We start from the raw sequence: 25,106 nt of genomic DNA on the forward strand, positions 1-25,106 counted from the left end.
AGTTTTGAATGTGACTGAATGCAACATTTAAACCAAAGTGCTAAATCGTATAACATTATTAAAAGCACTGGGAAATTTTCCACTTCTGTGTTTTTCAGAAAATCTATACCACTGTGAAGGGCTTGCCCATTCAACTTCCTGTTCCTACCGGCTCTTCCTCCAAACGATGTTCTCAGAAACACGAATTATGGTATCCATCTAATCAGAAAATACATCAACCCCCAATCACTTTGAGAGAATCTTTATTTTGTAAAGTTTTTTTTTGTTGTTTCTTTGTTCAAAATAATGAATTACAATGACAGGTCATACAAGGAAACCCAGTCAGAGTGCAAAGTTCACAAGAGTTACAGACAAAGTAGAGGATTCATAAAGTTGCAAGTTTGGTTGGATCCCATGACAAGTTATATGCAACAGTTTCCGCTTAAAGACAGACAAGTTGCTATGACCTGTGACTTGCAGGACAGAGGGAGCTCCCGAATACTGAAGAGATTCCCAGAATCCTCCTCACTTTTCCTTCCAAGCACTGGCCTGAAATCCAGGGAACACTTCCTGGCATCCAAAGAGAACACTATCCAGACACTGGATTCAGGAAGCATCCTCTCTCAGTGCAAGAATTGCCTAACATCCCTGAGCCTTCATCAATAGTTTGCTGAGTGCCAATGATCCATCAAGAACCATGGCTGGATGTAAGGGCAATAAGACCCCCACTTAACTCCAGATGGACAAAGAGGCTCAGATGCTCCCTTGCTTGTCAATGTATGTTGCAAAGATATATTGGAGTTGATTTTGTGCGTTGGTGGCAGCAGCAACAGCTCAGCTTCTATTATACGGGTGGAAAGATAGCTATTTTTTTTAGATCCTAGGTGGAGCAAGCAGTACCAACATGATGCTAGACTGTGACAGTAGGGAAGAGCTACCGAGGGAGGAGACAGTCCCAGGTCTGCTAAGGACTAACACTTTTATATGTTTAGTGTACAGGTTTTCAGAGCCTGGAGGTCCATGAAGATTTGGCAATTTTCAATGCTCTCTTCAGTGACAAGAGTGGCATCCCTCTCAGGTTGACATTCTTGAGGGTGGCTCTAGCCACTGAGTTTTTAAAAACATTGTGTGTGCAAGAGATACAAAGATACTAATTCACACAACCATTCTGCAGATAACCAACTGGCCACTATTGTGGGTTGTTTTGTTTTTATTTTCCCCTCCCTAAATCGCACTAAAACTGGACAAGTCTTCCTGATGTTGATTAAGAAGTGGGAGTTCACAACTGTTATCTGCACTCCCAAGAAACCCAATCACCTTGTGTGCAATACAATTCAATAAATAGGTGATTGGAAAGAGTAAAAGACAGCTATCTGGCTTTAGGGAAAGAGTACATATGAAGTGGTCTTCATTTCACCTTCCCATATACACTAGGCGAACCAAAATCCCTATGAGCCAGCAAAGTCCCCAAAAAGTCAGCCAACAGCATTCAGACTGTGTGAAAGATCTGTGGAATAATTTATCTTCCTTTGATCCATCCTATTTTCCTAAGTTTCTGCCTGACTCCACTTTTCAGGCAAATATTCCTAATTTTCTAGCACATCCTCAGTTAACCCATTCCTAACAGACTTTAGGTCCACTACACAAATCCTACAGCAGAGTAATGGCCACATGCTCTCTAGTTAGTGTCTGCAGGTCACAAGCATTGTATTAGCTGTAGCAGGAAGGGGCTTCCTATGAATGACTCTTCTGTATCTTCTCTATAGACCCTGAAGTGAGAGACCCCCATTGTGAAGTCCTCAGTGCCAGGTGACCAAAGTCACAAGAAACCCTTCTGGCAGCAGCCAGCTCTGTGGTACAACATAATTCCTTCTCTACATTTCAATGGCTTGATATTAGTTCACACCCTCCTAGCTCAAGGAAATAGGTAAAACTGGCATTTAAACAAGAGACACACATTTGAAATGGTGCCTTTTCTGCACTGCAAGGCACCTTTTCATTAACAGGGACAAAACACTTGAATCAAGACAACTGGCATCACTTCCATTATATATTATTCCCCTTTCCCCCCACTTTTTGAATATTACAATTTAATTACTCCATGAAGGGAAAGTCAACTTACAGGAGGAGGAAGAAGAAGGAACAAAGGGTCACAGATCCATCTGGTATTAGCTTATGGCTAGGAAAGAGTAGCTCACCACACAGGCAAGCCTGACCTCACAACAACCAGTTGCACTATGGACTGAATGGCTCAAATCTGAGCCCCCTGCCAAAATGGGGCTTGGCAGAAGGGTTGCTGTACAGGCATCACATTTCACCCAAAACGTCTTCAGCTGATGGTTATTCTGTCTAAATTGGACAACTGTGACCTATTTCTGGCAGGTGTACAGGGGAGGAGGAGGCTTAGCATCCTCAAGATGTTGGCACGCAGGAAGCAGCTACTCTGAGCAGGCACACATAAAAGAGATCAGAATACCAGGGCATGCTGCTGAGTGTGTTAGGCCTCCCCTATCAAGCATGTCAGTGGCCAGGAGAGAAGAGGATGCCTGTGCAACATGCATGCAGATTTCAGTTTGTTCTGATCAAGACATGTTAGCAGCACATGGCAGGATAATCCCCAGAAGGGTGGGCCAGTTTGAGTGTCATGTTGAGCCCATAGAGAAAAGTCTAAAGGAGGGTGGGAGTTTCAGCAATTTCTTACAGGTCAGACCCTGAGGGCAAAGAAGATGGATTGGGGTGGAGGCTCTATGCACAGATTACAAAGTCTCTTTCTGTGTCAGGGCTGGAAGGAACATAGCAAGGAAATAACTTCGGGGGGAGGGGGTCTCAAAGCCAGATCCTAGTATGTGCCACATAGATTGGGTGGTTTCTCTGTCTGCATTTCTATAGATATATACATAGCCTAATTGGGTATCTATTTTGGAGTGTCCCAATACCACTAAAGATACCTAATGGGGGGCAAGGGAAGACTCCTTATAAAGTTCTGAATCAGTCATCACCAAGGACCTGTCCTGCTTGCCATGCAAGACAGGGCTCTACAGACTTCTCAAAGGGCAAGTCTAGTCTGACTAGGAGGAAGCAAGAGTAGTTTCTCTGTAACTGGTAAGGGAAGTCTGAATTTAAGACCAAATTACCATCATACAACTCCCTTTCTCAGCAAGACTAGACTCCTGTTTTCCCAGCACTTCTACTGAGCAGGGAAAGAGGTCATTTCACCCTCTGGAATGAAAGACCATTTTTGGTAAGATATCTAGAAAAGATTTTTGACAAGCATCTCCAGGCAACCTGTTGCTATTAATAATTCACTACTGCCACGACAGCTGTAAAAGCCCCAGCCCTGATCAGTCAGGGCCTGGTCGAACCCTTCACCACATTGCACAGGCACTGGAGAAGATAAAAAGAGGACAAAGGCAAAGCACGTGAGGGTGGGCAGGGAGAGTAACAAGCCATACAAAGGCCTGCTCTAGAAGGTGTGTTAGCAAATCGTCTGCCTGGGGAACCTTTCGTGAAACACAGGTCCTTCTTACTTCACAAGCATCCTGCTTTTGGAAGAAAGGCCCAGCCCATAAAGGTACAGAACCAAATGGCTCACCTGTTGGTGGAAAGGGGTCAGGCTGCAGAGCACCTGGAGTATGAGAGGGCTGCTGGTCTGACCTCAACTGTGATTGCCAACCACAGTCCTGCCGTGAAGATGGCAGGGTGATATTCTGCACACTGTGAGCCATCTGAGAAAGATTTTGGATCCAGGGAGTTTGAGGACAACAGAAATCACCAATCAAGGAGAAACACCAGGAAACCCAAAAAGGATCCAATAGGGCAGATGGCGGGCAGGTGGACAACCAATGACCAGAGGGATGGAGCACAAGAAACCAGCCCTCTCTAGGTGGTAGCCTTTCTACCTGCACTGGGGTTGGGGGGAAAAGGAAGAACACTGGGAGGCCTTCAGCACCAGCAGGAAGTCTTGGGAGGATGTTCTGTGCCTTCTGGTTTGCTTGCTTCTTCCTCCAGCTCAACCAGATTCAGTTCATCAGCTGTATATGTGCGGAGTCCATCCAGCTCCTTCTTGTGGGCCTGCAGGACCAGCTCTGTCAGACGAGTGAAAGACTGAAAGAGAATGGGAACAAAAGGCTCAGGGATCATTTCTACAGTCTGGGTGACCATTAGTGTTTAGGTTTAGACTGGTCGGCAAGTAAATTCACACATGTTACTAACCCACAACATGAATAGTCGCCTGCCTAGGGGCCTCCTTGTTTTAGATCTCAGAGCTATACTGGGAATATTTAGTTTAGCTTCCTTACTTAGTGGCAGTTTTAATTTGCTACAACGAAGTATATCTTCTGAGGGCCCTGTTTCCTTTCAAAAAGACCTGTAGCCATTTGTAGTTCTGGATCATTCATCTCACACTTATATGCTTGTGAACATTTAAGAAATATTTTTTTTTAAACAGTGCCAAGAATTAACTTGGATAATTCACAAATGTGTCAACTAGAGTTCATGCATGAGTGTTTTGCTCTCATGATCCCTATGTAGCCCCTAGTTTTGAGAAGCAGCTGACTGATGTTCCCAGCTTCCCTCACTCAAGCCAATTCTGGCAAGGGGAAATAATAATAATAATAATAATAATAATAATAATAATAATAATAATAATCAACCTTTATTTATAAAGCGCTGTAAATTTACACAGCGCTGTACATACAATCTTTTTAATTGGACGGTTCCCTGCCCTCAGGCTTACAATCTAAAAAGACACGACACAGAAGGAGAAGGGAGTGGTGGTGGGGAAGGGGCCTGTCTAGTAAGATAATACATATAAAATACATAGCAATACAGGAAATGATTCAATAAAACAGACAACAAAAGAACATCAAATAGCAATTATGCAATGCCTGGGAACGCTTCTCTGAATTGTAACAAGAACCCTGCGGGGCCCTCCTTTTTCCTGTCACAATGAAGACTGGTCATGAGAGGGGAACAGATCTCTGTTGACTGCAGCAGCTGCTGCCCGGGAAGTAAGGAGTGAGGTAGATTGGGATGAGATTCACTGTGTAGCATCCTGACGGTGCTTATGAATTCATATATCCCCAACAGCTGCCTTGAATTTTACTTTGGGAGAAAGGCAGTGTATAAATCTGACAAACAAACAAACAAACAGGATTCTAGCCATCATCTTCAGTCTGGTTTTACAGAACCAAAGCATGACCACAGACCTCACCAGATGGTTAAATTAAAGCTAGTTACCAAGATGTCAATTTCTCCAAGATTTATTTATTTATTTAATATTCTGCCTTTCTCCTGGCACCAGATACAAGGTGGCTCACATCAAATGAAATAAACTACAACCAAAACCTATTTGACTCAACAGTGTTTTTTTTAAAAAATTAAACCAACTGTTCTGTTAAAAGGACTACATTAAACAGTTTATCTCACATTTAAACACAGTAAAAAGATAAAAGCATAACACACCCATTAAAAGAGCAGACTGCCACAATAACTTAAGAGTCAAAGGTCTGCCCACATAAAAGGTGTTCACTTGCTGGCAGAAAGACAGCAGACAGATCTAATCAGATGCTAACACACTTCTTGAGTCCAAATGATTTCATTGCTAGAATTACACATGAACTTCATATTTCTCATTGACGTTAGTAGCTCAATCAGGTTTTAGTTATGCACCTATTACAAACTCATACCAAACACCTCCACCACCACAGTTCCAGTAGTGGTTTTGCACTGTCGGAAAGATATTTTCCACTTGTGCAAACCAAGGCACTCAATTTTCACTAATCATCTACCAAATGTAACCCTTGGATTGGATCTGGTACAAAGGGATGCTGTGAGTAGGTGATCTGTGCAACTTCATCCTGTGAAACCTGAAGCACTTTCAAACAGATTAAACCACTACTCGATACAGCCTATAATAAAGAAAACATATCAGTTTAATTTCTATGACCATTTCTCTCTTCATTAGCATACTTCAGCTGGTTCTCCTTTCCAAAGTCAGGGAGCCTTCTGGATGCTAGAAGTGAAAACTCATTAATTTGCTTTTCTCTTAGATTATTTTGTGAAGACAGTCTAGTGACCCTGGAAATCCACCCACCCAGAAGTTCCCCAACCAAGGTTCTCACCTCCTTTATGTTCAGATTGGTGCAGGCACTTGTTTCATAGAAATCCATGCCATATTCCTTAGCCAGCTGCAAGACAGAAGTTCTAACAAGTTTATACATAAATGCCACACTGATATTGCTCCACTTCCCTTGAATCCACCAGTCCTCTTCCTTTCCCCATCCCCCTCTCCATTTAGGAAGGCAACTTATGTAGGTCAGGCTAGACCATGAATGGAGCTTGAAAATATGGTGAAGGGCAGACTTGGGGGTCATGCTTTATGCCAGAACTTGCTTTTCACTTGTGCAGGGTTGGAAAGTTGGTGAGCTAAGTTCAGGGCTTGGGAAAATTAGTTCTTTGAAGTACAACCACCAGAATCTCTCAACTACCATGGCCAAGATGTGATTGAGATCCAAAATCTGGTCCTCAGCTCTATCTTTTATCAAACAGCAATCAATTTATAAATCATAACTTTTATGTACAGTATGTAGAGAGATCTTGTAGCATCTTTGGGACTAAGTGAAAGAAAGAAGTTGGCAGCATGAGCTTTCATAGACTTAAGTCTACAGTCAGCCCTTCTTATACACGGAATTTTTATACACAGATTCAAGCATACACGGTTTGAAAATGTTCCAAAAAAGTATAAATTTACCTTGATGTTCCATTTTTTATTAGGGACACCATTTTGCTATGTCATTATATTTAATAGGACTTGAGCATACACGGATTTTGTTATACACGGGGGATCTTGGAACCAAACCCCAGCGTATAACAAGGGTCCACTGTACTTCCTAAATGCAACTGAGGAAGTAGACTTGAGTCTATGAAAGCTCATGCTGCCAACTTCTTTCTTTCAATTAGTCTCAAAGGTGCTACAAGATCTCTACATACTGATTTTACAGACTAACATGGCTATATTATTCAATCCTACCTTTTCTGAACAGGTTCTACATTATGTCTATATTTCACATCTCCTAACTACAACATTTCAGCTTTCAAGCGGTGGTGGTAACCTCAAATGACTGGATGTCCCTCCTAAATAAATAAATAAATAAATACAGTGGGCCCTTGTTATCTGCTGGGGTTTGGTTCCAGGACCCCCTGTAGATAACAAAATCTGTGGATGTGCAAGTCCCATTAAATATAATGGCATAGCAAAATGGTGTCCCTTATATCAAATGGCAAAATCATGGTTTGCTTTTTGGCATTTATACTTTTTGGGAATATTTTCAAGCTGTGGATGCTTGAATCCGTGGTTAAAAAAATCCATGAATAAGGAAGGCCACTTGTACACAAACATAGACAGAATAGTTCCTAACATGTCAGTTTGCTCGGTGGAGAGAAGGGGTTTTTTTGCCTTGCTTTGGGTATGGAGCAGCTATGCTACCATGTGAGCCCCACCTGCAATCTGAAACAGTACAGCTGAGTAAATTTGATAGTAGTGTGGATTGAACCTTGGAGAAGGACAACTAGTGCCAATCTAAGACATTTACCTGGAGGCCTTGCTCTCTGCCTACTTGCCTCTTCTCTTCCTCATCTGCTTTATTCCCAATGAGGATCTTCTGGACACCCTCTGGAGCATACTAGAGAGAAGAGGAAAAATATTAGCATATCCCAACCCATACATTTAGATAGTTGAAAGGAGAGCCATAAGGTATTACTCAGATTTAAGATTACCACACACCCCATTGCTGTGGAGAATTTTCACAGAAACAGTTCCTTCCACTGCTTCAGGGCTAGACTGGGGGGGGGAGTTACTTTCCAATACATTCTTGATCCTACACAGCTATTAGAAGTGACACAGGCCTATCTTAAGGAATCAAAGCTACTACAGACTGAAAGAGGCCAAAACCACTGCAAGCTACCAGATCTTGGGAAAGTGAACCATGCACAGGTCAGATAACACAAGTCTCCTGAGGTGATACCCTGGACCTGATTTACCGTATATAATTTGTCGTGTGTAGGTCAACCTCGTGTATAAGTCGAGGGTAGGTTTGGGGCCAAAATTCTGGATTTGTATGTGACCCATGGATAAGTCAAGGGTAAAACTTAAGAGCATGTAACCATGGATGTAAAGGATGCCCTGATCCCTCATCCTGCATCTTCCCAACCCAGCTACCCCCTCTAGATGTTGCCAGGATGGGAAGAGGCTTGGGGAGCTAACAATCACTCTTCCTGCCATCTTGTTACCGTATTGACTTGTGTATAAATTGGCCTAGGTTTTTGGGGTCAATTTTGTAATACAAATTTTTCAGTTTATACATGAGTATATACAGTCTATCATCTCCTTCCTCATCCTCAACTCATTCATCTTCCTTTCACATTTAGTGCATAGCCACAGGTTACCCCAACGTGGTGCAGTGGTCAGAATGTGGGATTGGAGTTTGAGCAATCCAGGTCCTACTCTTCACTGAGCTTGGTGCTTGGAGCCAGTCATCACCTCTCTCTCCCTCTGTTCCTCTCTCTCTCTGACCTACTTCAAAATAATGTTGTGAGGATAAAAAGGGTGGGTGGAGGAGAGCCATGTATGATGTTTTAAACTCACTGGATGGAATAAATAAGTAACCACTATGAGTATAAAAGGAATCTCTAAGTAAATATCTGCACTCCCTCCGCCTAATATCCTACAGAGAGCTTACGAGTATGTGCAAGGGTGCAGCCATATAATCAGGACACTTATTACCATGTTTCACTAGCAGACAGATGTATTTATTAGACATTTTCCTTCCTCACTGAATAAACTTTAATTAGTACTTCATAAAACTGAGAGAAAGTATAACCACAAAAAAGTCCTTTTATTAGAGACAGAGGCCTCAAGCAGATGGGCAAAAGGAGCGGCATGATCACTGCGAGGCTGCAGCAACCGCATGCACCTGGTCCTGATCCAGGCTGCTGCAGCAGTCCTGAACTGGGCCACTGCAAAGAAGCAGGCATCATGGAAACACCACACCCCCAACATGGCCTAACAGTGGCTCTTTTGGCCTGTCTATTTGAGGCCAGAGAGACCCTCCAAGAGGATGCATATATATCCCAAGGACAATGAGACAACCCTTGGGAATCTTAAATTTGTTTTAATTTTACAGTCCAGAGGTACCAAGTACTGAATCACATGTGTGGCCGGCCTGTGTGTGTGTAAGTGCAGAAGTACACACATTCATGCAATCAAGGCTTTTTATGTTGTGTTTCTCATCTGCAGAGAAAGCAATGTATCCATTTTGCCACAACATCATCTCTTATGCTTGAGCAAACATGCTCCAGCAAATCAAGCAAAAGTAGGAAGCAAGGAGGTCTCCTCCACTTACCTCATCCACATCACTGGCCCATTTCATTATATGTTGGTAGGAGCGCTCACTGCTAATGTCGTACACCAAAAATATCCCCTAAGTAGAGAACCAGGTCAAGAAAACAAAAGCAAGAGGAAAGCAATTAGAATGTTACAGATATATTCAGATATGAGAAGAGTTCTATTTGCTCTGTCCAGAACATAGAATGAGGTATAGATGACAAGCTTGTCTTAAATCTCACCTTAACACAGGGGCTGGGATCACATAGTGCTCCATGTGTTGCTGGACTGCAGCTCCCAGCAGCCATAGCTAGTGGTGAGAAATTCTAGGAGTTCGTATTTGACAACATCTGTAGGACTGCACAATACCCACCCATGCTTGCCTTAACACATTGAAAATGGACTCTAACTTATTGCAGTTGTGTCTGTGAGTTTATCAAAAAGCAAGCTGCCTCTGTAGTAGTTAATGGTCAGTTAATTAACATCTCTGTCAGTCTTCTCTTAAAGCAGCTCTCCCCACATCATAATCATTCCAGATGTTTGGGCCTAGGAACCCCATTAGACCATACTGGCTGGGGGTGATGTAGATGCCAGAAGTCAGGAAAGTACCTCAATACATTATATAAGACATTAAACCCCATTAATCATCATGTCTCAGAGTATCTATAGGCAGGTAGGAAATAAGCCACAAATCAAACCCAGCCACTACACAGCAGTCATGTCGCAAAACATCTATTTGCACCCTCACCTGTAAAGGAAAGGCCTTCACCAAACAACTCTGTGGATAGTTGGCCCTCTAAATAAGTATACTACTCACTCTGGAAGCATGTGATCTTGCAAGCAAATCAAAATATGAATTATTGCTAGACCACATGGTATGAGTTGGTTTGGCACTGGAAGCAGGGCTACCTCTGTACTAAAACAGAATAAAATTCCTGGCCATGTTGGCTGGGAGATTCTGGATTTTTCAAACTCCATTTTTAAAACAGTTATCAGTAGTTGTAACCCCCTACAGTTAGGACAACCCTCCTCCATTGAGGAACTTCCTGGTTGCCCCTCAGAGTTGACTTCAAACTGTTTCACCATGGAGTCAACAAAAGAGGGCTACCATCTTTCTGGATGTTTGTCTGCAGGCTCACTGACAGGAACTGTTTAGTCACAAGGCTCACTGTTATATTAGTCCCAATGTACTGAGTCTCAAAGAAGTATTCAGGGAAGAAGCTCAGACCCAACCCACCAGGTCATCTCCTTGGAGTTCAGTATATCCTTTTCTGGCAACAAAAGATGAAGATAGAGAAAACACATTGATTGTGGGTGTATCTAAACTGTAGAAATAATGCAGTTTACTTCTTTAACTGCCATGGCTCCATCCTACACAATCCTGGGATTTGTACTTTTGTGAGGTACCAACACTCTTTGTCAAAGAAGACTATAGACCTTGTAAAATTAGAGGTCCCAGAATTTCATAGGATGGAGCTACATCATTTAGAGCAGTGTCATACTGCATGATTTCTGCTGTGAAGATGCATGCTGTGATTGGAGCACTTGTGGCAGTTCAGGAATGAGTTCTTCAGAGGAGCAACCCCTCCACCCCCTTTCTTTTGGCATCTAGTGGAGAGCAGTTTTACCTGCGCTCGCCTGTAGTACTGTTTGGTGATGGTCTGGTATCGCTCCTGACCTGCGGTGTCCCTGGAACAGAAGCACAAATTGTTACAATGACTTCTATCTGTTCACAACAGATCCCAGCTCCAGATTTAGGACTTTCAACCCCAATGGTCTGCTGATAGGAATATCAGTCTCAAAACCCTACTTAGGTAATATATAGCAGATGGGGGAAACGTTGGGCTTCCACCTGTTTGGGACTTTGACTCCTAAAAGCCACAGCCGACATGGTCACTGGTAAGATATTGTAGAAGTTATAACTCAAAACATTGGGAGAGCAGAAGTTTCTCTGCATCTACTATATGACATGGTTCTACTGCACATTTAAAAAACATGGGGCTAGTAGTTCAACAAACTTAAGAAATAATTGCAGTATTATTTAGAATTTTAACCGAAGTATTATTATTAAGGAACTGCTCCAGGTTATGGACACCACATAATTATAGTACTGAGGACCATATAATGAAACTGCTATCTAAAGAGCCATCCCAGTTGTAGAAGGTGTGGGGGGCACTCAGATGGAGAAGTGTCAAAATATTTATCCTTTAAGAGGAGCTTACATTCTCTGTGAACTATACTAAGATTAAACAACAGCCCCAATCTTCAGGACTACTATATAAAAGATATGACAGGATGTCAGATTCCATGGGACCGGGGCGGGGGGGGGGGACTGGGTAGTAAGACTCAGTCCATCCAGATGTCTGAGCTGGAGTAGTTCTGAGTATACTTAGAATAAGCAGCTTGAATGGAAATATACTCAGAGAAGAGTGTAAAAACAATTGGCCTGTTATATGCATTGACTGGGTCTCATTATCCTGTTTCTCCCCCTAGATCACACTGAGCCTGACATCCTGTTACTGACATGCATATGTGTAAATGCAGTTTACACATATGTCCCTTTTTCAATGGAGCACAGGAAGCTATTCTCTTGCCCATGTGTTCTGTCCCCAAACCTCTTCCATGCAGCTGTCAAGCCTCAGAAAGGCCTATTGCTACTTCTTACCAGTGAGACGGGGAAAGAAGTGGGGGAAGCAATTGAGATCATGAAAATATGGCTGTTCTGGGCTCCTGGGAGAAAAGAAAAGGGTACTCCATTCATGGACGAACACTCCAGCCCCCAGCTGAGTCCAGCTGCTACTTCATAGTTTGAATCACCCCATTGCTTCCCCTCTACTCACTAGTGAACACTACCAGCAGCCTTCCCCCCACCCCTCAATCTTGACAGCTGCTATGGCAAGAGAAAATGTGGAATTGTGCAGGTAGAGCTACGCTCCAATCCATAATCTTGGCCAGAATGACAAAACATAGTCTGAAGCAGTTGCATCACAACTGCATCCATTTTGCACCCCACATTTCTCATCATTAAGCCTAGGATTGAAACTCAGTGTGGTGTAGTGGTTTGAGTGTTGGACTATGACTCTGGAGACCAGGGTTGGAATCCCTGCTCTGGCATGGTAATCCATTGGGTGACTTTGGGCAAGTGACATGCTCTCAGCCTCAGGAGAAGGCAAAGGCAAAACCCCTCTGAACAAATATTACAAGAAAACTCTGTGATAGGGGTGCCTTAGGGTTATCATAAGTCAGAAACAACTGGATTGATGTTGTGTTAGAACAGAATCCAGAATCGTTATTTAAACTGATTTGCAATAAACTGTAATGAAGTAATCATAAAGTGTGAGTATTTCCATGCTTTTACAGTCTCTTTTAATTGCTGTTCAACCCACAAATGGTCATCACTTATACTGTATTACTGCAAAGTGATTTCCCTGCAGTTGCGCCCAAGAACACATCAGCTTCAGTTTTGGCAGCGGATGTGATCTGTATGCCCCCTGCTGGACACATTTAATTTTACTGCTAAGAAACCCTATCTCTATGCTCTAACCAGAAAAAATGATGTTTTCATTGAGAAAGGCAATCACAAATAATTATTTTCCATCCCTAGGAAGGGTAGTAGGCTATCTTGAGAGACTTAATTAAAAGCAAAACTGATGCCTTGCTGTTCATGTATGGTATGAAAAGAAATAGTCTGTATCTCCAAAGACAGGCAATGCAATCTTGCCTTGGAAATCTGTACATTTCTGAGGCTTGCAATGCACTTCAGTGTAGACAAATGCTCACAAAACCAAGCACAGATCTGAAAAATGTGCATGTCAAAAACACAGATTTGAAAAATGCAAACATGCATTGGTCAATGGGTCAAACAGGTTAAGCAGTATAGACTGGCAAAAATGCATAGTAAAATAATATTTGGGTTGGAAGGTATATCCACAAATTTCTATGCAGAAAAGAGGAAAAAGTCATGCAACCAAGTATATAACTGGAATGGTAGAGAATGCCAGTGGGATTCAGAAAACCAAAATGAGACTGTTAGATTTTCAGATCTGTACATCCTGCTCTACAAGTTCTGGAGTGCATGCAACCCCTGTTTAAAACCAGATGGCAATCCCTAATTCAAAATCAACGCCACTCTCATTTCTATTACATAAGGAGAAAAATGGTTTAGAATAGTTCCTAGGATAGTGCTAAACATGGATGCTCAAACCTACATTTAGAAAAATAACTACTATTTCTATACAGGCAGCTATAGAAACCGTTATATTACTCCAAAGTTTGGAAATAGTTTTGTTTTTGTTTTATTTTTTGGACAATAACTCCCAGTGGGTTTACCAGGTGAGAGATCTGGGGTGCTGTAGCCATAAAAACAACAAAAAAGTAACATTCTCAAGTTTGTTTAATGTCCTAGTATTACTGGTCTTGCAAAACACTATATCTGCAGAATGCTTTAGAATCTGCATATGGATTGGATAAATGAAAGTTAAACTTAATGATGTAAATTATAGAGCTGGAGATAAAATAAAGGAAGCAGTGTAGTAATAACTTTGAGGCAAGGATACTGACGATTATGTTAATATTATTTAATATTATGCAATTATTATTATTATTATACTTTATTTATATAGTGCTATATTTGTGTGTGTGTGTGTGTGTGTGTGTGTGTATATATATATATATAAAAAGAATTTGTATATGGATTAATTTTACAAATAGATTGTAAATCAACTCTCTGTCTTCCCATTTTATAGATAAAATGCTGAAAAGTGTAATTTGGCCAAGGTCACAATCAAGCCACAGCAAAGAATGCTTATCTGGTCTCCCAGGTAGGTTCAGCCTTCTTCTTGAGGATCTATATCACAGTACCTAGATCACTTACCAGATCTGTATTCGGACTTTAATTCCATCTACTTCTATAGTCTTCATTTTAAAGTCAACCCCTATGAATAACAAAGAGAAAAAGTTACATCAACTAAGGACTTTTCCACACGTGGACCTATGTGCTTCAAAAGCAAGCCCATTTGCTAATAGTTATCACACACAAGAGCACAAGGTGTTAAAGGCACATTACTTAGGGTAGATTCAAATTTGGCTATCAGAAGGAGACAAACAAATCCCCATTGCTCACTTAGAAATACCTTTTCTGCGCATGTGCAAAACTGTCATTTGCACAAGTACACACACACACACACACGCTCCAGGGAGGGAGGGAAACTGGGGGGGGGGTCCTCTTTGACCCAGAAGCCAGGTCAGAGGGAGGCAGGATGAGGCTCCCCTTTGCAAACTCCATAAAACCAACACAAACACACACACACAAGAGAGAGACAGAAAGGAGGGAGCTGAGACCATAAGCCCATCTGATTCCAGAGGGCTGATACTCCCCAATGCCCTCCTTTTCCAGGGCAGGTCCTTCATTTCTTCCTCCTGTCCAGGAGGAATGTCAAAACATCCTCTCTCTGGTTTCTCCCAGCAGCTGATTAGAGGCTGCAAAGAGGAGGAAAAGCAGCCAGGCAAGGCTAAAGAGGGGAATGCGTGTATCCCGTTTTTTTTAAAAAAAGAGCATTCTCCCTCTTTGGCACAGCAAGGCACTCTGGGAAACAAGGGCATCTGGAGGCTTGCTTTCCACGACAGCTGGCATTATGTGAAGGGAGTGAATTTGCAAGCAAAAGGGGCATGCAAATATGGTAGTTTTTCAAATTTTCTAATTTCTTGATTCCTCTGACATTCTCCCTGGATTCTGTCCGGATTGCATGCAGCGTCATGTGATAAGCAGCTGCACTCTGGATGACCCTGCAATGGCCCCACTTTAACCTTCCAATTTCCCTCCTGTGATAAAGTCCTAAGGGTGAGATAGCACTACCCAACATATTAAGTTGTATGTAATTAGGTTATCTGTTGTTTATAATATACAGATGGAAACCTACAGGGAGCTCTATTTACACCTAAGTGTGCACAAGACATTTTCTTAGTATCTAGATCTCCTTTACTTTATCACACAGATACCCTTTTGCATTACAGTGAACCCGTGCCATACGTGGGCTCGTTATAGGTGGCTTCCAGCTTACACAGAAGCCACTGAGAGAATGGTACATGTGGCAAGCATGGCTGCACGGTGAGCATGAGCCCCATTATATCTAATGGGCCTTGAGCATATGCGCTTTTTGCCTTACGTGGGGGGTCCAAAACAGATCCCCGTGTAAGGCAAATGCGGATGTATTTGCAGACACTATTAACATACTATGTTAATATATGAGAAACATTCACACTGACTCACTCTCATACATACAACCTACAAGTAGATCAACGTAGAACAATCTGTCCCTTCTCTACCCACAATATACAATATACAGACAGAGAGGTGGGGGCAAAATTTTCTGATGCTATATTTTTCCATGGAAATTTCTACATACCATAGAAGTGTGCATATACACACACAGAGAGAAATATATATTTAGCCACAGTCATCGGAGTTATAGTACCACAGTCACTCCTTTAGTGAAACCGAATGTTCAACTAGTTGTACTGAATCAGATTTTTCTCAACTTGAAATGGAACTGAGTGAGTAAAAGTAAACGTACTGCATGCAAAGGGACCTTTGAGGCTGTGTGTAAGAATCAGTATGTAGAGAGATCTTTTAGCACCTTTGAGACTGAGAGAAACAAATTGGCACCATGAGCTTTCGTAGACTTCAGTCTACTTCCTCAGATTTTAAAAGCATCTGAGGAAATAGACTGAAGTCTATGAAAGCTCATGATGCCAACTTCTTTCTCTCAGTTAGTCTCAAAGGTGCTACAAGATGTCTTTACATACTGATTCTACAGACTAACATGGCTGTGCTTGTAGCATAGGCTTTCATAGACTTGGTCTACTTCTTCAGATATACAACAAGTCGACAGAGCGCCCCGTAAACCAAAAACAAGAAATATCAATGTCTCTTATTCTTGCCATCACCATCATTATCATCCCTTGCTTATAAGTTTCCCAGAGGAATCCAGCAAGTTCCTATTTAAGACAAGTTGTGTGTCTCATTATGCCTCTGGTCTAACCAAACAATAGAATTCTTACTTTCTTCCAGAGGGGTTTTGAGAGTTGTACTCCAAAAAGGCAATGTTTCTTGTACCTGAATTATTTGACATAAGCTTCTTGTTCTAAGAAAAAACAGATTTTCTTCTTAGTATCTAAGAAATTGTATAGTTCTTTTGCTGGTGACTCACATAACATGCACAATTCACATCAGAGACAAGTTTCTTTCATTATCCTTTGTACTCCACAAGGCCTTTACCCACACACTATGAGGTCACGATAGTAAGAACTTCATTACTTTAGAAGCAAATGAGGATGATGGACCTGCGTCACTGACTGTGTGGGAGAACAGGGCCACCTTGGAAATGATCCATGCCTCCAGGAATGCTAAATGCAAGCAGGAAGAGATCCCATTATGCAGGTACATCCTGCTACCTGGCAAAAACTGACTGCAACCAACCAGAGTATGTTTTAAACTCTAACAGAGCCAAGCAGAAGGTCACACCTAAACAAGCTTTTCTGAAAAGGCACCACACCTGCAACTTCATTCCTCTATCACCCTGCTAATCTCTCATCTCAGAAAAACAAGGAAAGAGGGGTTGGAAACTCAGCTGAAGTGTATTATTCTCTGTCTGCTTTAGCTGAATGAAAGAAGCTATTTGAGAGATAGCATTTTTAATATATAAAGAAGTAACTTCCCTGAAGGAAAAGAGTGAACATAATTTGTGAACAGCACAAAGGTTTGCATTGCTGCAAGCCCACAAATCGGGTAGTTGGTGAGCACCCTTTCACATAGCTTTTGACACAGAAATTATCACTAGCAATGACTATTCTAGTCCATAGTAGTGGGATATTAATCCACAGCAGTGTTCCCCAACCTGGCACCCTCCAGATGTGTTAGCTACACCACCCATCATCCCCAGTGAGCAAGTCCAAAGTTCTATGGGAAACTGACAGAAATAGACTTAGGGCATGTCTAATGAGCCAACTACACCAATTTCTCCCCATATGCCCCCACTACATGACACAGGACCAAATCTCCAATTTCACAAGGGAAGAACAGTTCTGCACCAAATTTGTCCTATCCCTGCCTAAATCAGATTTTAAAAACTCACATTTTACTCCAGATTTTGCAGGAAAATCCAGGGCATTCCATAGCAACACCTAGTGGCTGTTTACATGTATCCTGCTGTGCTGTCTGGTGCCACTGGTGTAAACTGCTTCTTCTGAAGTCACAATGAAATGTGCAGCCATTTGATCAATACTGGACACCTCGTTTTTGACCTCAGAAGGAGTGAGTTAAGCCAGCGGCACTGCTGTTGGGCATCACAGAGGACACACCTGTAGACAGCTATGCAGCACCACTCCAGACTACAGGGATAATGGAGGGGGGAGTGAAACGAGGCAGCTGTGAGGTCAGGATTCTCCAGAAGCAACCCAGAATATTCTGGTCAGTGTAGACAAGCCCCCAGGCCAAATAAGTCATTATCAGAATCAGAACAATCTTTTGGAAATGCTGAGCAACCAATTATGGGTAAGGGATCTCTGCAACATGGGACAGTCATGTTCTGCATATCGAGTAAAGCAGCCACATTTGCTTCTTAACAAGGTAAGTTCCTAGAAAACAAGTGACAAATTTGGGATCTACTAGGGCAGGGGTTGGAACAATGTGGCCCCCAAGCACAACAAGACATCCCGAAAGCCCATAGACCCCACTCTCCAAAATTAAACATATGAAGGTGAAACATTGTCTACCCAAAATGGGATGGTTGGGCATTATCAGCCCCTCCTACAACCCACCCATCATCAATATTGTAAAGCTAATTCCACTAAGGGCCAGTACATATCAGCGCAAAGCTGTGTGGCAGCAGTGATATAAGAGCTTGGTGTGGCTCAGCGTCCACATCTGTCGAGCCCTAATATCGGTGCCATTGTGTCATAAGGCTGAGGCCCCATCCACACGGGGCGCAGCTCATGACAGAGTGCCCAGAGAGCTCAAACGGCTCTAGCCAGAAGCGCCATCATAAGAGCTGCAACACAGACCTTTTTGGAGCTCCTTTTTGAGCCGGATCATTGCCGCAACCATGTGGTTGCTACAGCAACAATCTAGAGAAGAAAGGGATGGCCATCTCGTCTGTACCGCACCTAATTTTCCATCTCTAGCAAAAGATTGGCACCACTGTAACAGAAGTGCTCTTTCCGCTGTAGGATTTATGCATTTGCTCCCATTAGTTTGATGCTCAACTGATGCAGGTACCACTGGACGATCCAACCATACATACAAGCACCTCAAGACTACCTCAAATGTTCTCCAGGAGAAAATGTTTCCTATCCCTGCACTTCTGAGTTATGTCTAGAAGGGGTAGATCTATATTCTCCTGGAACAAGGACTGAATATATACCTCCCCACTTGCAAGACACAGGTATCTCACCTTAAAGATTGCAACTCATTAGGCTAAAGAGAGAGGGTGCACATGTAATTTCAAATTCCTTTTCCACTTCCTTTTGCCACCCAAAGTAGACATTGGTGGAAACAATAACAGCCCAGTCCCACCCATATTGATTTCAACATAACCTAGTTCCAAGGAATCAGACTTTGAATCTTTTAAAAAATCTTTATAGACATATGCAAATATAGTATGATCACAAACTTACTACAAAGTCCCTAGGAACCACTCTGATTGAGGGCTGCTTCAAACATTACATTTTTAATTAGTATACACTGCAGAATTAACTAGAACAGTGGTCTTTCCAAGCCATCCCCCCAACACATACAACAGATCTAGTTTTGTAACATGGTTCCTATTACTCAAAAAAGCACTCTGGTCCTTGTTCTTTCAATTCTTCCTCTTAGGGCATGTCTACATGAGCCAACAAAATAGTCTCACATAGTTTTTGCAGTGATTTGTCCAAATGGCATACAGGAAGATTGAGGCAGAATCCATGCCTTTCATTGAAGGGGGAAATGGGGATTTATCTGTTTTGATTGGAAAATTCAGATATTCATATGTACATGTAGATTGCGCTCCATGAGACATTGGTGTGAGACCGGGGGGGGGGGGGATAGTTCAGAAATACATATATTTGCATGCATGGGAAGACTGGGGTGAGTTCAAAAGGGAGAACTGTGTGTGGAGTTCTCCCAAAACTCAACTGTGTGTATAGACAAGCTCATGGTCACTGCTGATCAGGATAACCTGAAGGCCAATCTAAGGAGGTTCTCTCCCTCTCCGCTGGGAAACTGGATTTTCCCATCAGGGTAGATGTGCCTGTAGCCCATTTGCTTCCTTCCTTCACCAAGGTGAACCAACAATTTACTTATAAGTATTACTGAACTGACTTTTCTTATAAGAGACCTTCCCTCTCCCCCCCCCCCCCCCCCCCGCTTCCTGGTTGTGTTGATTATTCCATAGTAGAGTTCGGGAAACTTTTCTAGAGGAAAAAAGGATGCTTTCATAACAACCAATTTCTATTGGAAGGTCACCCAGAAAATCTCATTCTAACTGAATCATGACTCTTGTCATAGGGGTTTGAATGCTGGCCTATGATTATGGAGCGCAAGGTTCTAATCCCATGAAACCCACTGGCTGACCATGGGTAAGTCCACGCTTTCAGCCTCAGAGGATGACAATGGCAAATACCCTCTGAAGAAAACTTGCCAAAACCCCCCCCCAAAAAACATGATAGGGTTATCATAAAACAGAAATGACCTGAAGGCAAACAACAACAAAGACATGCTCACATGCATCTTCATTCTAAAATGGTCAATAGCTGTTTGTCGCGGTCAGCCTAAGGAATCAATGCATGCTCATTGTCAGTGATGTGATTAAAGTCCAAAGCACGCTGCAGAAATAATCGTTTAAGACTGCTTTAACTGCCCTGGCTCAGTTCTAGGGAATCCTGGGAATTGTAGTTTGTTGTAGCACCAGAGCTCCCTGACAGAGAAAGCTAAAGCGGTTTCAAACTGGATGATTTCTGCAGTGTGTTTTTGATCTAAGATATCAGTAGGTACATGATTTCCAAAGAGAAAGCCACTACCACCACCACCAATATCAATACTTTGCCTTCTGTGGACAGAGGCACTTACCACAAAACATTATACCATTATAGAGGTGGATTAACTCTGCCTTTGTATCACCTTTATCACATGATGTCAAGGCTCTGCTGGTGTTGTTGTGATGCAGAGTTGTTGCGAGTTCAGTTTTTTAATGCTGGAAATAATTTGTTAATGACTAGCTTTCTTGCCATGGTTCAGTAATAAGTTTGAATGGAAACATCTCATTCCACTTCATTACAAACATGACTATATGGGGCTGCAGTGTGGTTGTGCTCTGGTTGTCTTTCCCTTGGGAATTTACAAGGAAATCTCTGCCAGAGAAGCCTCAGACTGCTTCTGGTGCTTGGGCAGGAAAGGCTAGACTTTCCAAGAGAATAGTTGTGTTTCCTGATCTGTTTCCTATGCTCTATTGAAACCCTTTTAAGACTTTTTTCTTTTTTCTCCCTATATTTTCTAGATTTCTTTTCTGTTTTCTTTTCCTTTTAGATAAATGCTGTTATAATACAATAACAGTGTGATTCTGACCTGTTAATCTTTGGAAGTGACTATTCAGACATCTTTCCTGCATGGGGGGTGATTTCCAAATATCTCTCCTCTGCTTTCCTGCATGCCATAGTTATTTTTTTAAAAAAAACAACAAAACACTATTATTTTTATTTTCCAATTAAGGTAGCAGTGTAATAGTGCTGTAATGTCATGCTGTACTAGCATAATTGCAGCTTAACTTTCTTCAAAAAATTCAAGGCAAATCAATTATGGACACAAGAGAGACAAACAGGGCAGTGCAAATGGTACTGTCGGCACTGAGGAACTTAAGAATACTAAGGGAGGTGGGAAACCCAGTGGAGGTTATGTTATTAAAGTGCAAATGTGGTGCGGGTTCAATACACAGTGTCAGCATTCAGCTAGCTTCACATGTATAAGTGAAATGGTTTTCAAACAGGCCAACCCAAAACAACTGACAAGTGGGCGAGTACCACAGTCAAAGGCAGGCAGAGAAACACAATTACGTCCACGTTTGTTACCACACTTCTAGAAATGCTCCATTCCACACAATATACACACCAAAATTCCTCAGTCTACAACTATTTCTGTAGCAGGACTCAATTGTTAAAGCTACAGTAATTGTGCCTTCTGACCAGGAGTCTGATCCAAAACACACTGCAAAAATAATCCCGTTTGAGACCACTTTAACTGCCCTGGCTTAATGCTACGGAATCCTGGGTATGGTAGTTTATTGTGGCGCCAGAGATCTCTGGCAGAGAAGGCTGTCTGTTTCCTATTCCTGAAGTGCAAGGCACTTCTGAGGTTACTCACCATAAACCTCCCTCCATTTATGCTCTGAAGAGGTATTTTAATGCAATTAAAATGTTGCTCATGATTGTCAGAACCTAACATGATTTCCCTGTTTCCGTCTATCGTTTCCAGAACCTAAGACTCTGATGTGTCACAATTATGACCGAGCCTTGATCACTTATAAGAGTAAGTCATGATTTGAAAACAAACCAGGAGGACAAGGTGCTCTTTTGACTGAACCTGTGTTCTGCATCTCTCAGGGATGCTCCCCATGTTATGTTCTTCGCTGATGGAGCATGCTCCCACAAGTCACTCCTGCATCTAAAAATAGATTGGGCTCATACAATCGCTGCTAACAGATTCTCACCAGGCATATATGAATGTGTTGGCTTACTCCCACAAAAAGCAGATAGATAACCAGAGGAAACATGTTCTGCACTCAGACCAAGGAGGGATTTGACAGGTTAAAAACATGCCAGAAGTTGTAGACTTTTATTACTCCCTGGAGGGACAATAATACCATCACTGGGAATTTTAGAAGGCAATTTGTTGTTGTGTGCCTTTTAGTCATTTCTGACTTATGGCAACCCTATCATGGGAATTTCTTGGAAGAGATCACAAGGGCCATCCAATCCAGCCCCTGGCCATGCAGGATACACAATCAAAGCACCCCTGACAGATGGCCATCTGTCCAAAGGAGGGTTCCCCTAGTGGGGAATTGAACCCTGGTCTCCAGAGCTGAAGCCCAACATTCAAACCAAAGGACTCCCCCCCCCCTTGCTTCCTCTTCTCCTTGGATCTTAACACCCACTTCCAGCTCCATAAGGCCAGGATGACCAAATGTCCTCACACAAAGGAGGACAAGGCACCACAAAATGTAGGACATTTAAGACAAATGGAGGGCATGGCCAAATAAAAGCCAAAAACACTTATGTATAAAGGTAAATCCATGCTTCTTAGTCCTGCTCAAAATGGTGGAATTCCTTCTGGACAGAAGGTTGAAATGTAGGACAACTTCTGGAAAAAGAGGATGCCTGGTCCTCCTCATGGGGGGAGGTCTATGCCTACTTCAGTTATTAAAATACTGGTGTTTTATTTTCACCTTTGAGGTGAGCTGTTGGCATTACTGCACCCAACAGTGGGAGCAGCAACATGGAGAGTTGGGCTGCATTCGCATTGCAGAAATAATCTGGTTTGATACCGCTATGGTCCAAAACACACTGCAGAGATAATCCAGTTTGAGACTGCTTTAACTGCCCTGGCTCAATGCGAATTCTGGGAACTGTAGTTTTGTGAGACATTTAGCCATCTCAGTTGGAGAGCTCCGGTGCCACAATGAACTACAATTCCCAGGATTCCCTAGCACTGAACCAGGGCAGTTAAAACAGTCTCAAATCGGATTATGTGTTCTGGACCTTTAATTGCCACAGCTCCATGCTATGGAATTCTGGAAACTGTAGTTTGTTGTGGCACCAGAGCAGGGGATTTGTTGTTAAAATTGGTATCAAACCAGATTATTTCTGCAGAGTGGATGCAGCCCAACTCTTCATGTTGCTGTGCTCATTGTTGGGCCCAGTAAGGCCAGCTGCTCACCTCAAAGGTGAAAATAAAACGTTTGTAAAAACCAGAGGTACCACAACAAACTACAGTTCCCAGAATTCCATAGCATGGAGCCATGGCAGTTAAAAGTGGTGTAAAAGCTGGTTGTTTCTGCTGTGCAGATGCAGGAAAGTAAGGGAAGTAGTGAAATAAGTGACAATACTTGCCCATAAGGAAACATGGGAGAATACTTGCTCATAGGAAAACACTGGACGAGCAATGTTTCCCTATGGGCAAGTATTCCCCTATGGGCACGAGGTCTCCTACGACGTTTTCCTATGGGCCAATGTTCTCCTATGCATCCCCAGGGGCAGGTACGGTCATTTGTTTGCGCCTGTCCCGGGGATGGAGAAGAAGAGGCTCGTCCTTAGCAGCGAAGGAAGGCAGCCTGGTGGCCCTGGGCTGGGGCTGGGGCTGGGGCTGGTCTGGAGGGGCCTGGCTCTGCCTCCAGTGGCCCAGGTCCAGCTCGCGCCAAAAACGCAGCTGCGCCTTTACGCGCCAGGCAACAACAAACCACCACCACCACCACCACCACCACAACAACAACAACAACAAGACCCCCCGCTGGCCAGAGGAGGGTCAGCAGATGTGGCCTCACCAGAGAGGAGGACGAGGCACTGCAAAATGGAGGACATTCCCCGGGGGCGGGGGCGGGAGACCCTTCAAGGAAAGCCTTAAAACAGGGATGGAAAGCCAGGCTCCAAAGGGAGGAGGAGGGCCACTGTGGGATGCCTCTCCTGTGGGGCACGAGGTTGGGATGGAGGACGGGTCCTGGAAAGGGAGGACCCCGAAGCCCCCTCCCCCCAAAGCGCCTTAGAGCATCCCAGGGGCTCCCACTCCCCTCTAAAGGCGTCCTCCTTTTCCCGGGCAGGTCCTCCATTTCAAACCAGGAGGGAGTCCAAAATGCCCTCCATTCAGACAGAGCCCGGCAGGGAAGCCTGCCCTTGCCCCTCCCCGGGGGTGCTTTGGGGCTTTTCCCTGGGGTCCTGCCCTGCCTTTTCTCTGGAAGCTTCCCTCCTTTTTTGGGGGGTGACCCCTGCCCAGGGAAGGAGGGAAGGGGATTGGGCTCCCTCCCTCCCTCTCCCTCTCCCGGGGCAGTACCGATGGTGGAGATGTGGGAAGGGTGGAACTCGTTGTCGGTGAAGCGGCAGAGGAGGCAGGTCTTGCCCACGCCGGAGTCCCCCAGGAGCAGCAGGCGGAAGAGGACGTCGTACTGCTTGGCCATGGCGGGGGAAGGGCGGCTTCAGCCCCACCGGGACCCCATCCCACCACAAGCCCCGGCGGAGCCAGCAGGAGGAGGAGAAGGAGAAGGAGAAGGGGCCCGGGAGGCAGGAAGCAAGGAAGGATGCGCCGCCGCCGCCGCCGGCTCAGCAGCAGCAGCAGCAGCAGCAGGAGGAGGAGGAGGAGGGTCTCCGGTGCAGGAGGGGCGGAGGGGCCCTTGCCCCACAGATAGAGGAGCAGACCCCAGGCAGGCGGCAGGCAGCCCCCTGGGAAGCTCCCGTGGCAGGCCTTTGCCTGGCCTCCGCTGGGAAGCTGCCTGTAGCAAAGCCAGGGCTCTCTGGCCGGGGCCCTCCTCCTCCTCCTCCTCCTCTTCCTCCCGCCAAGGAGAGGACCAGGCCCCGCAAAATGGAGGGCACGCCGGAAGGAAAGCCCTCAAAGACCCCTCTGGGAATGGAAAGCCATGCTCCTCCTCCTCAGTCCTGCTCCAAAGGCAAGCTGAAAAGGAAAGACCCTTCTGGAAAAGTCCTACTCTAATGTGGAGGACGTTTCCGAATT

General features: G+C 43.7%; 1 protein-coding gene across 3 annotated transcripts; it reads right to left on the reverse strand.

The window, feature by feature from the left end:
* Positions 1 to 238: 238 nt before the first annotated feature.
* LOC149314110 (ras-related protein Rab-15) lies at positions 239 to 24,683 on the reverse strand. 3 transcript variants are annotated; one of them, XM_089520539.1, is made up of 8 exons: positions 24,432 to 24,683; positions 16,421 to 16,503; positions 14,235 to 14,295; positions 10,990 to 11,050; positions 9,381 to 9,458; positions 7,572 to 7,661; positions 6,102 to 6,167; positions 239 to 4,083 (listed from the first exon to the last, which is right to left on the reverse strand). In XM_089520539.1, exons 3-8 carry the CDS (start codon positions 14,279 to 14,281, stop codon positions 3,922 to 3,924), a joined length of 504 nt encoding a protein of 167 aa, XP_089376665.1. In that variant the 5' UTR covers positions 14,282 to 14,295; positions 16,421 to 16,503; positions 24,432 to 24,683; the 3' UTR covers positions 239 to 3,921. The 3 variants fall into 3 exon arrangements, with proteins under 3 accessions (XP_089376665.1, XP_089376663.1, XP_089376664.1); XM_089520537.1 differs by lacking the exon at positions 16,421 to 16,503 and having other exon boundaries at positions 24,432 to 24,639; XM_089520538.1 differs by lacking the exons at positions 6,102 to 6,167; positions 16,421 to 16,503 and having other exon boundaries at positions 24,432 to 24,639.
* Positions 24,684 to 25,106: the final 423 nt, after the last annotated feature.

The sequence above is a fragment of the Sceloporus occidentalis genome, unplaced genomic scaffold (genome assembly GCF_023333645.1).
Source record: "Sceloporus occidentalis isolate IW3139 unplaced genomic scaffold, rSceOcc1.0.p SCAF_4, whole genome shotgun sequence".
NCBI lineage: Eukaryota > Metazoa > Chordata > Lepidosauria > Squamata > Phrynosomatidae > Sceloporus > Sceloporus occidentalis.

Excerpts from the sequence above, each read along its gene's own strand:
- LOC149314110 (XM_089520537.1), bottom strand. The coding sequence starts at position 24,555 with ATGGCCAAGCAGTACGACGTCCTCTTCCGCCTGCTGCTCCTGGGGGAC. Across the intron at positions 14,296-24,431 it reads TTCCCACATCTCCACCATCG|GGGTTGACTTTAAAATGAAG; the intron begins GTACTGCCCCGG and ends TGTTATTCATAG. Across the intron at positions 4,084-6,101 it reads CCAATCTGAACATAAAGGAG|TCTTTCACTCGTCTGACAGA; the intron begins GTGAGAACCTTG and ends ATTCTCTTTCAG.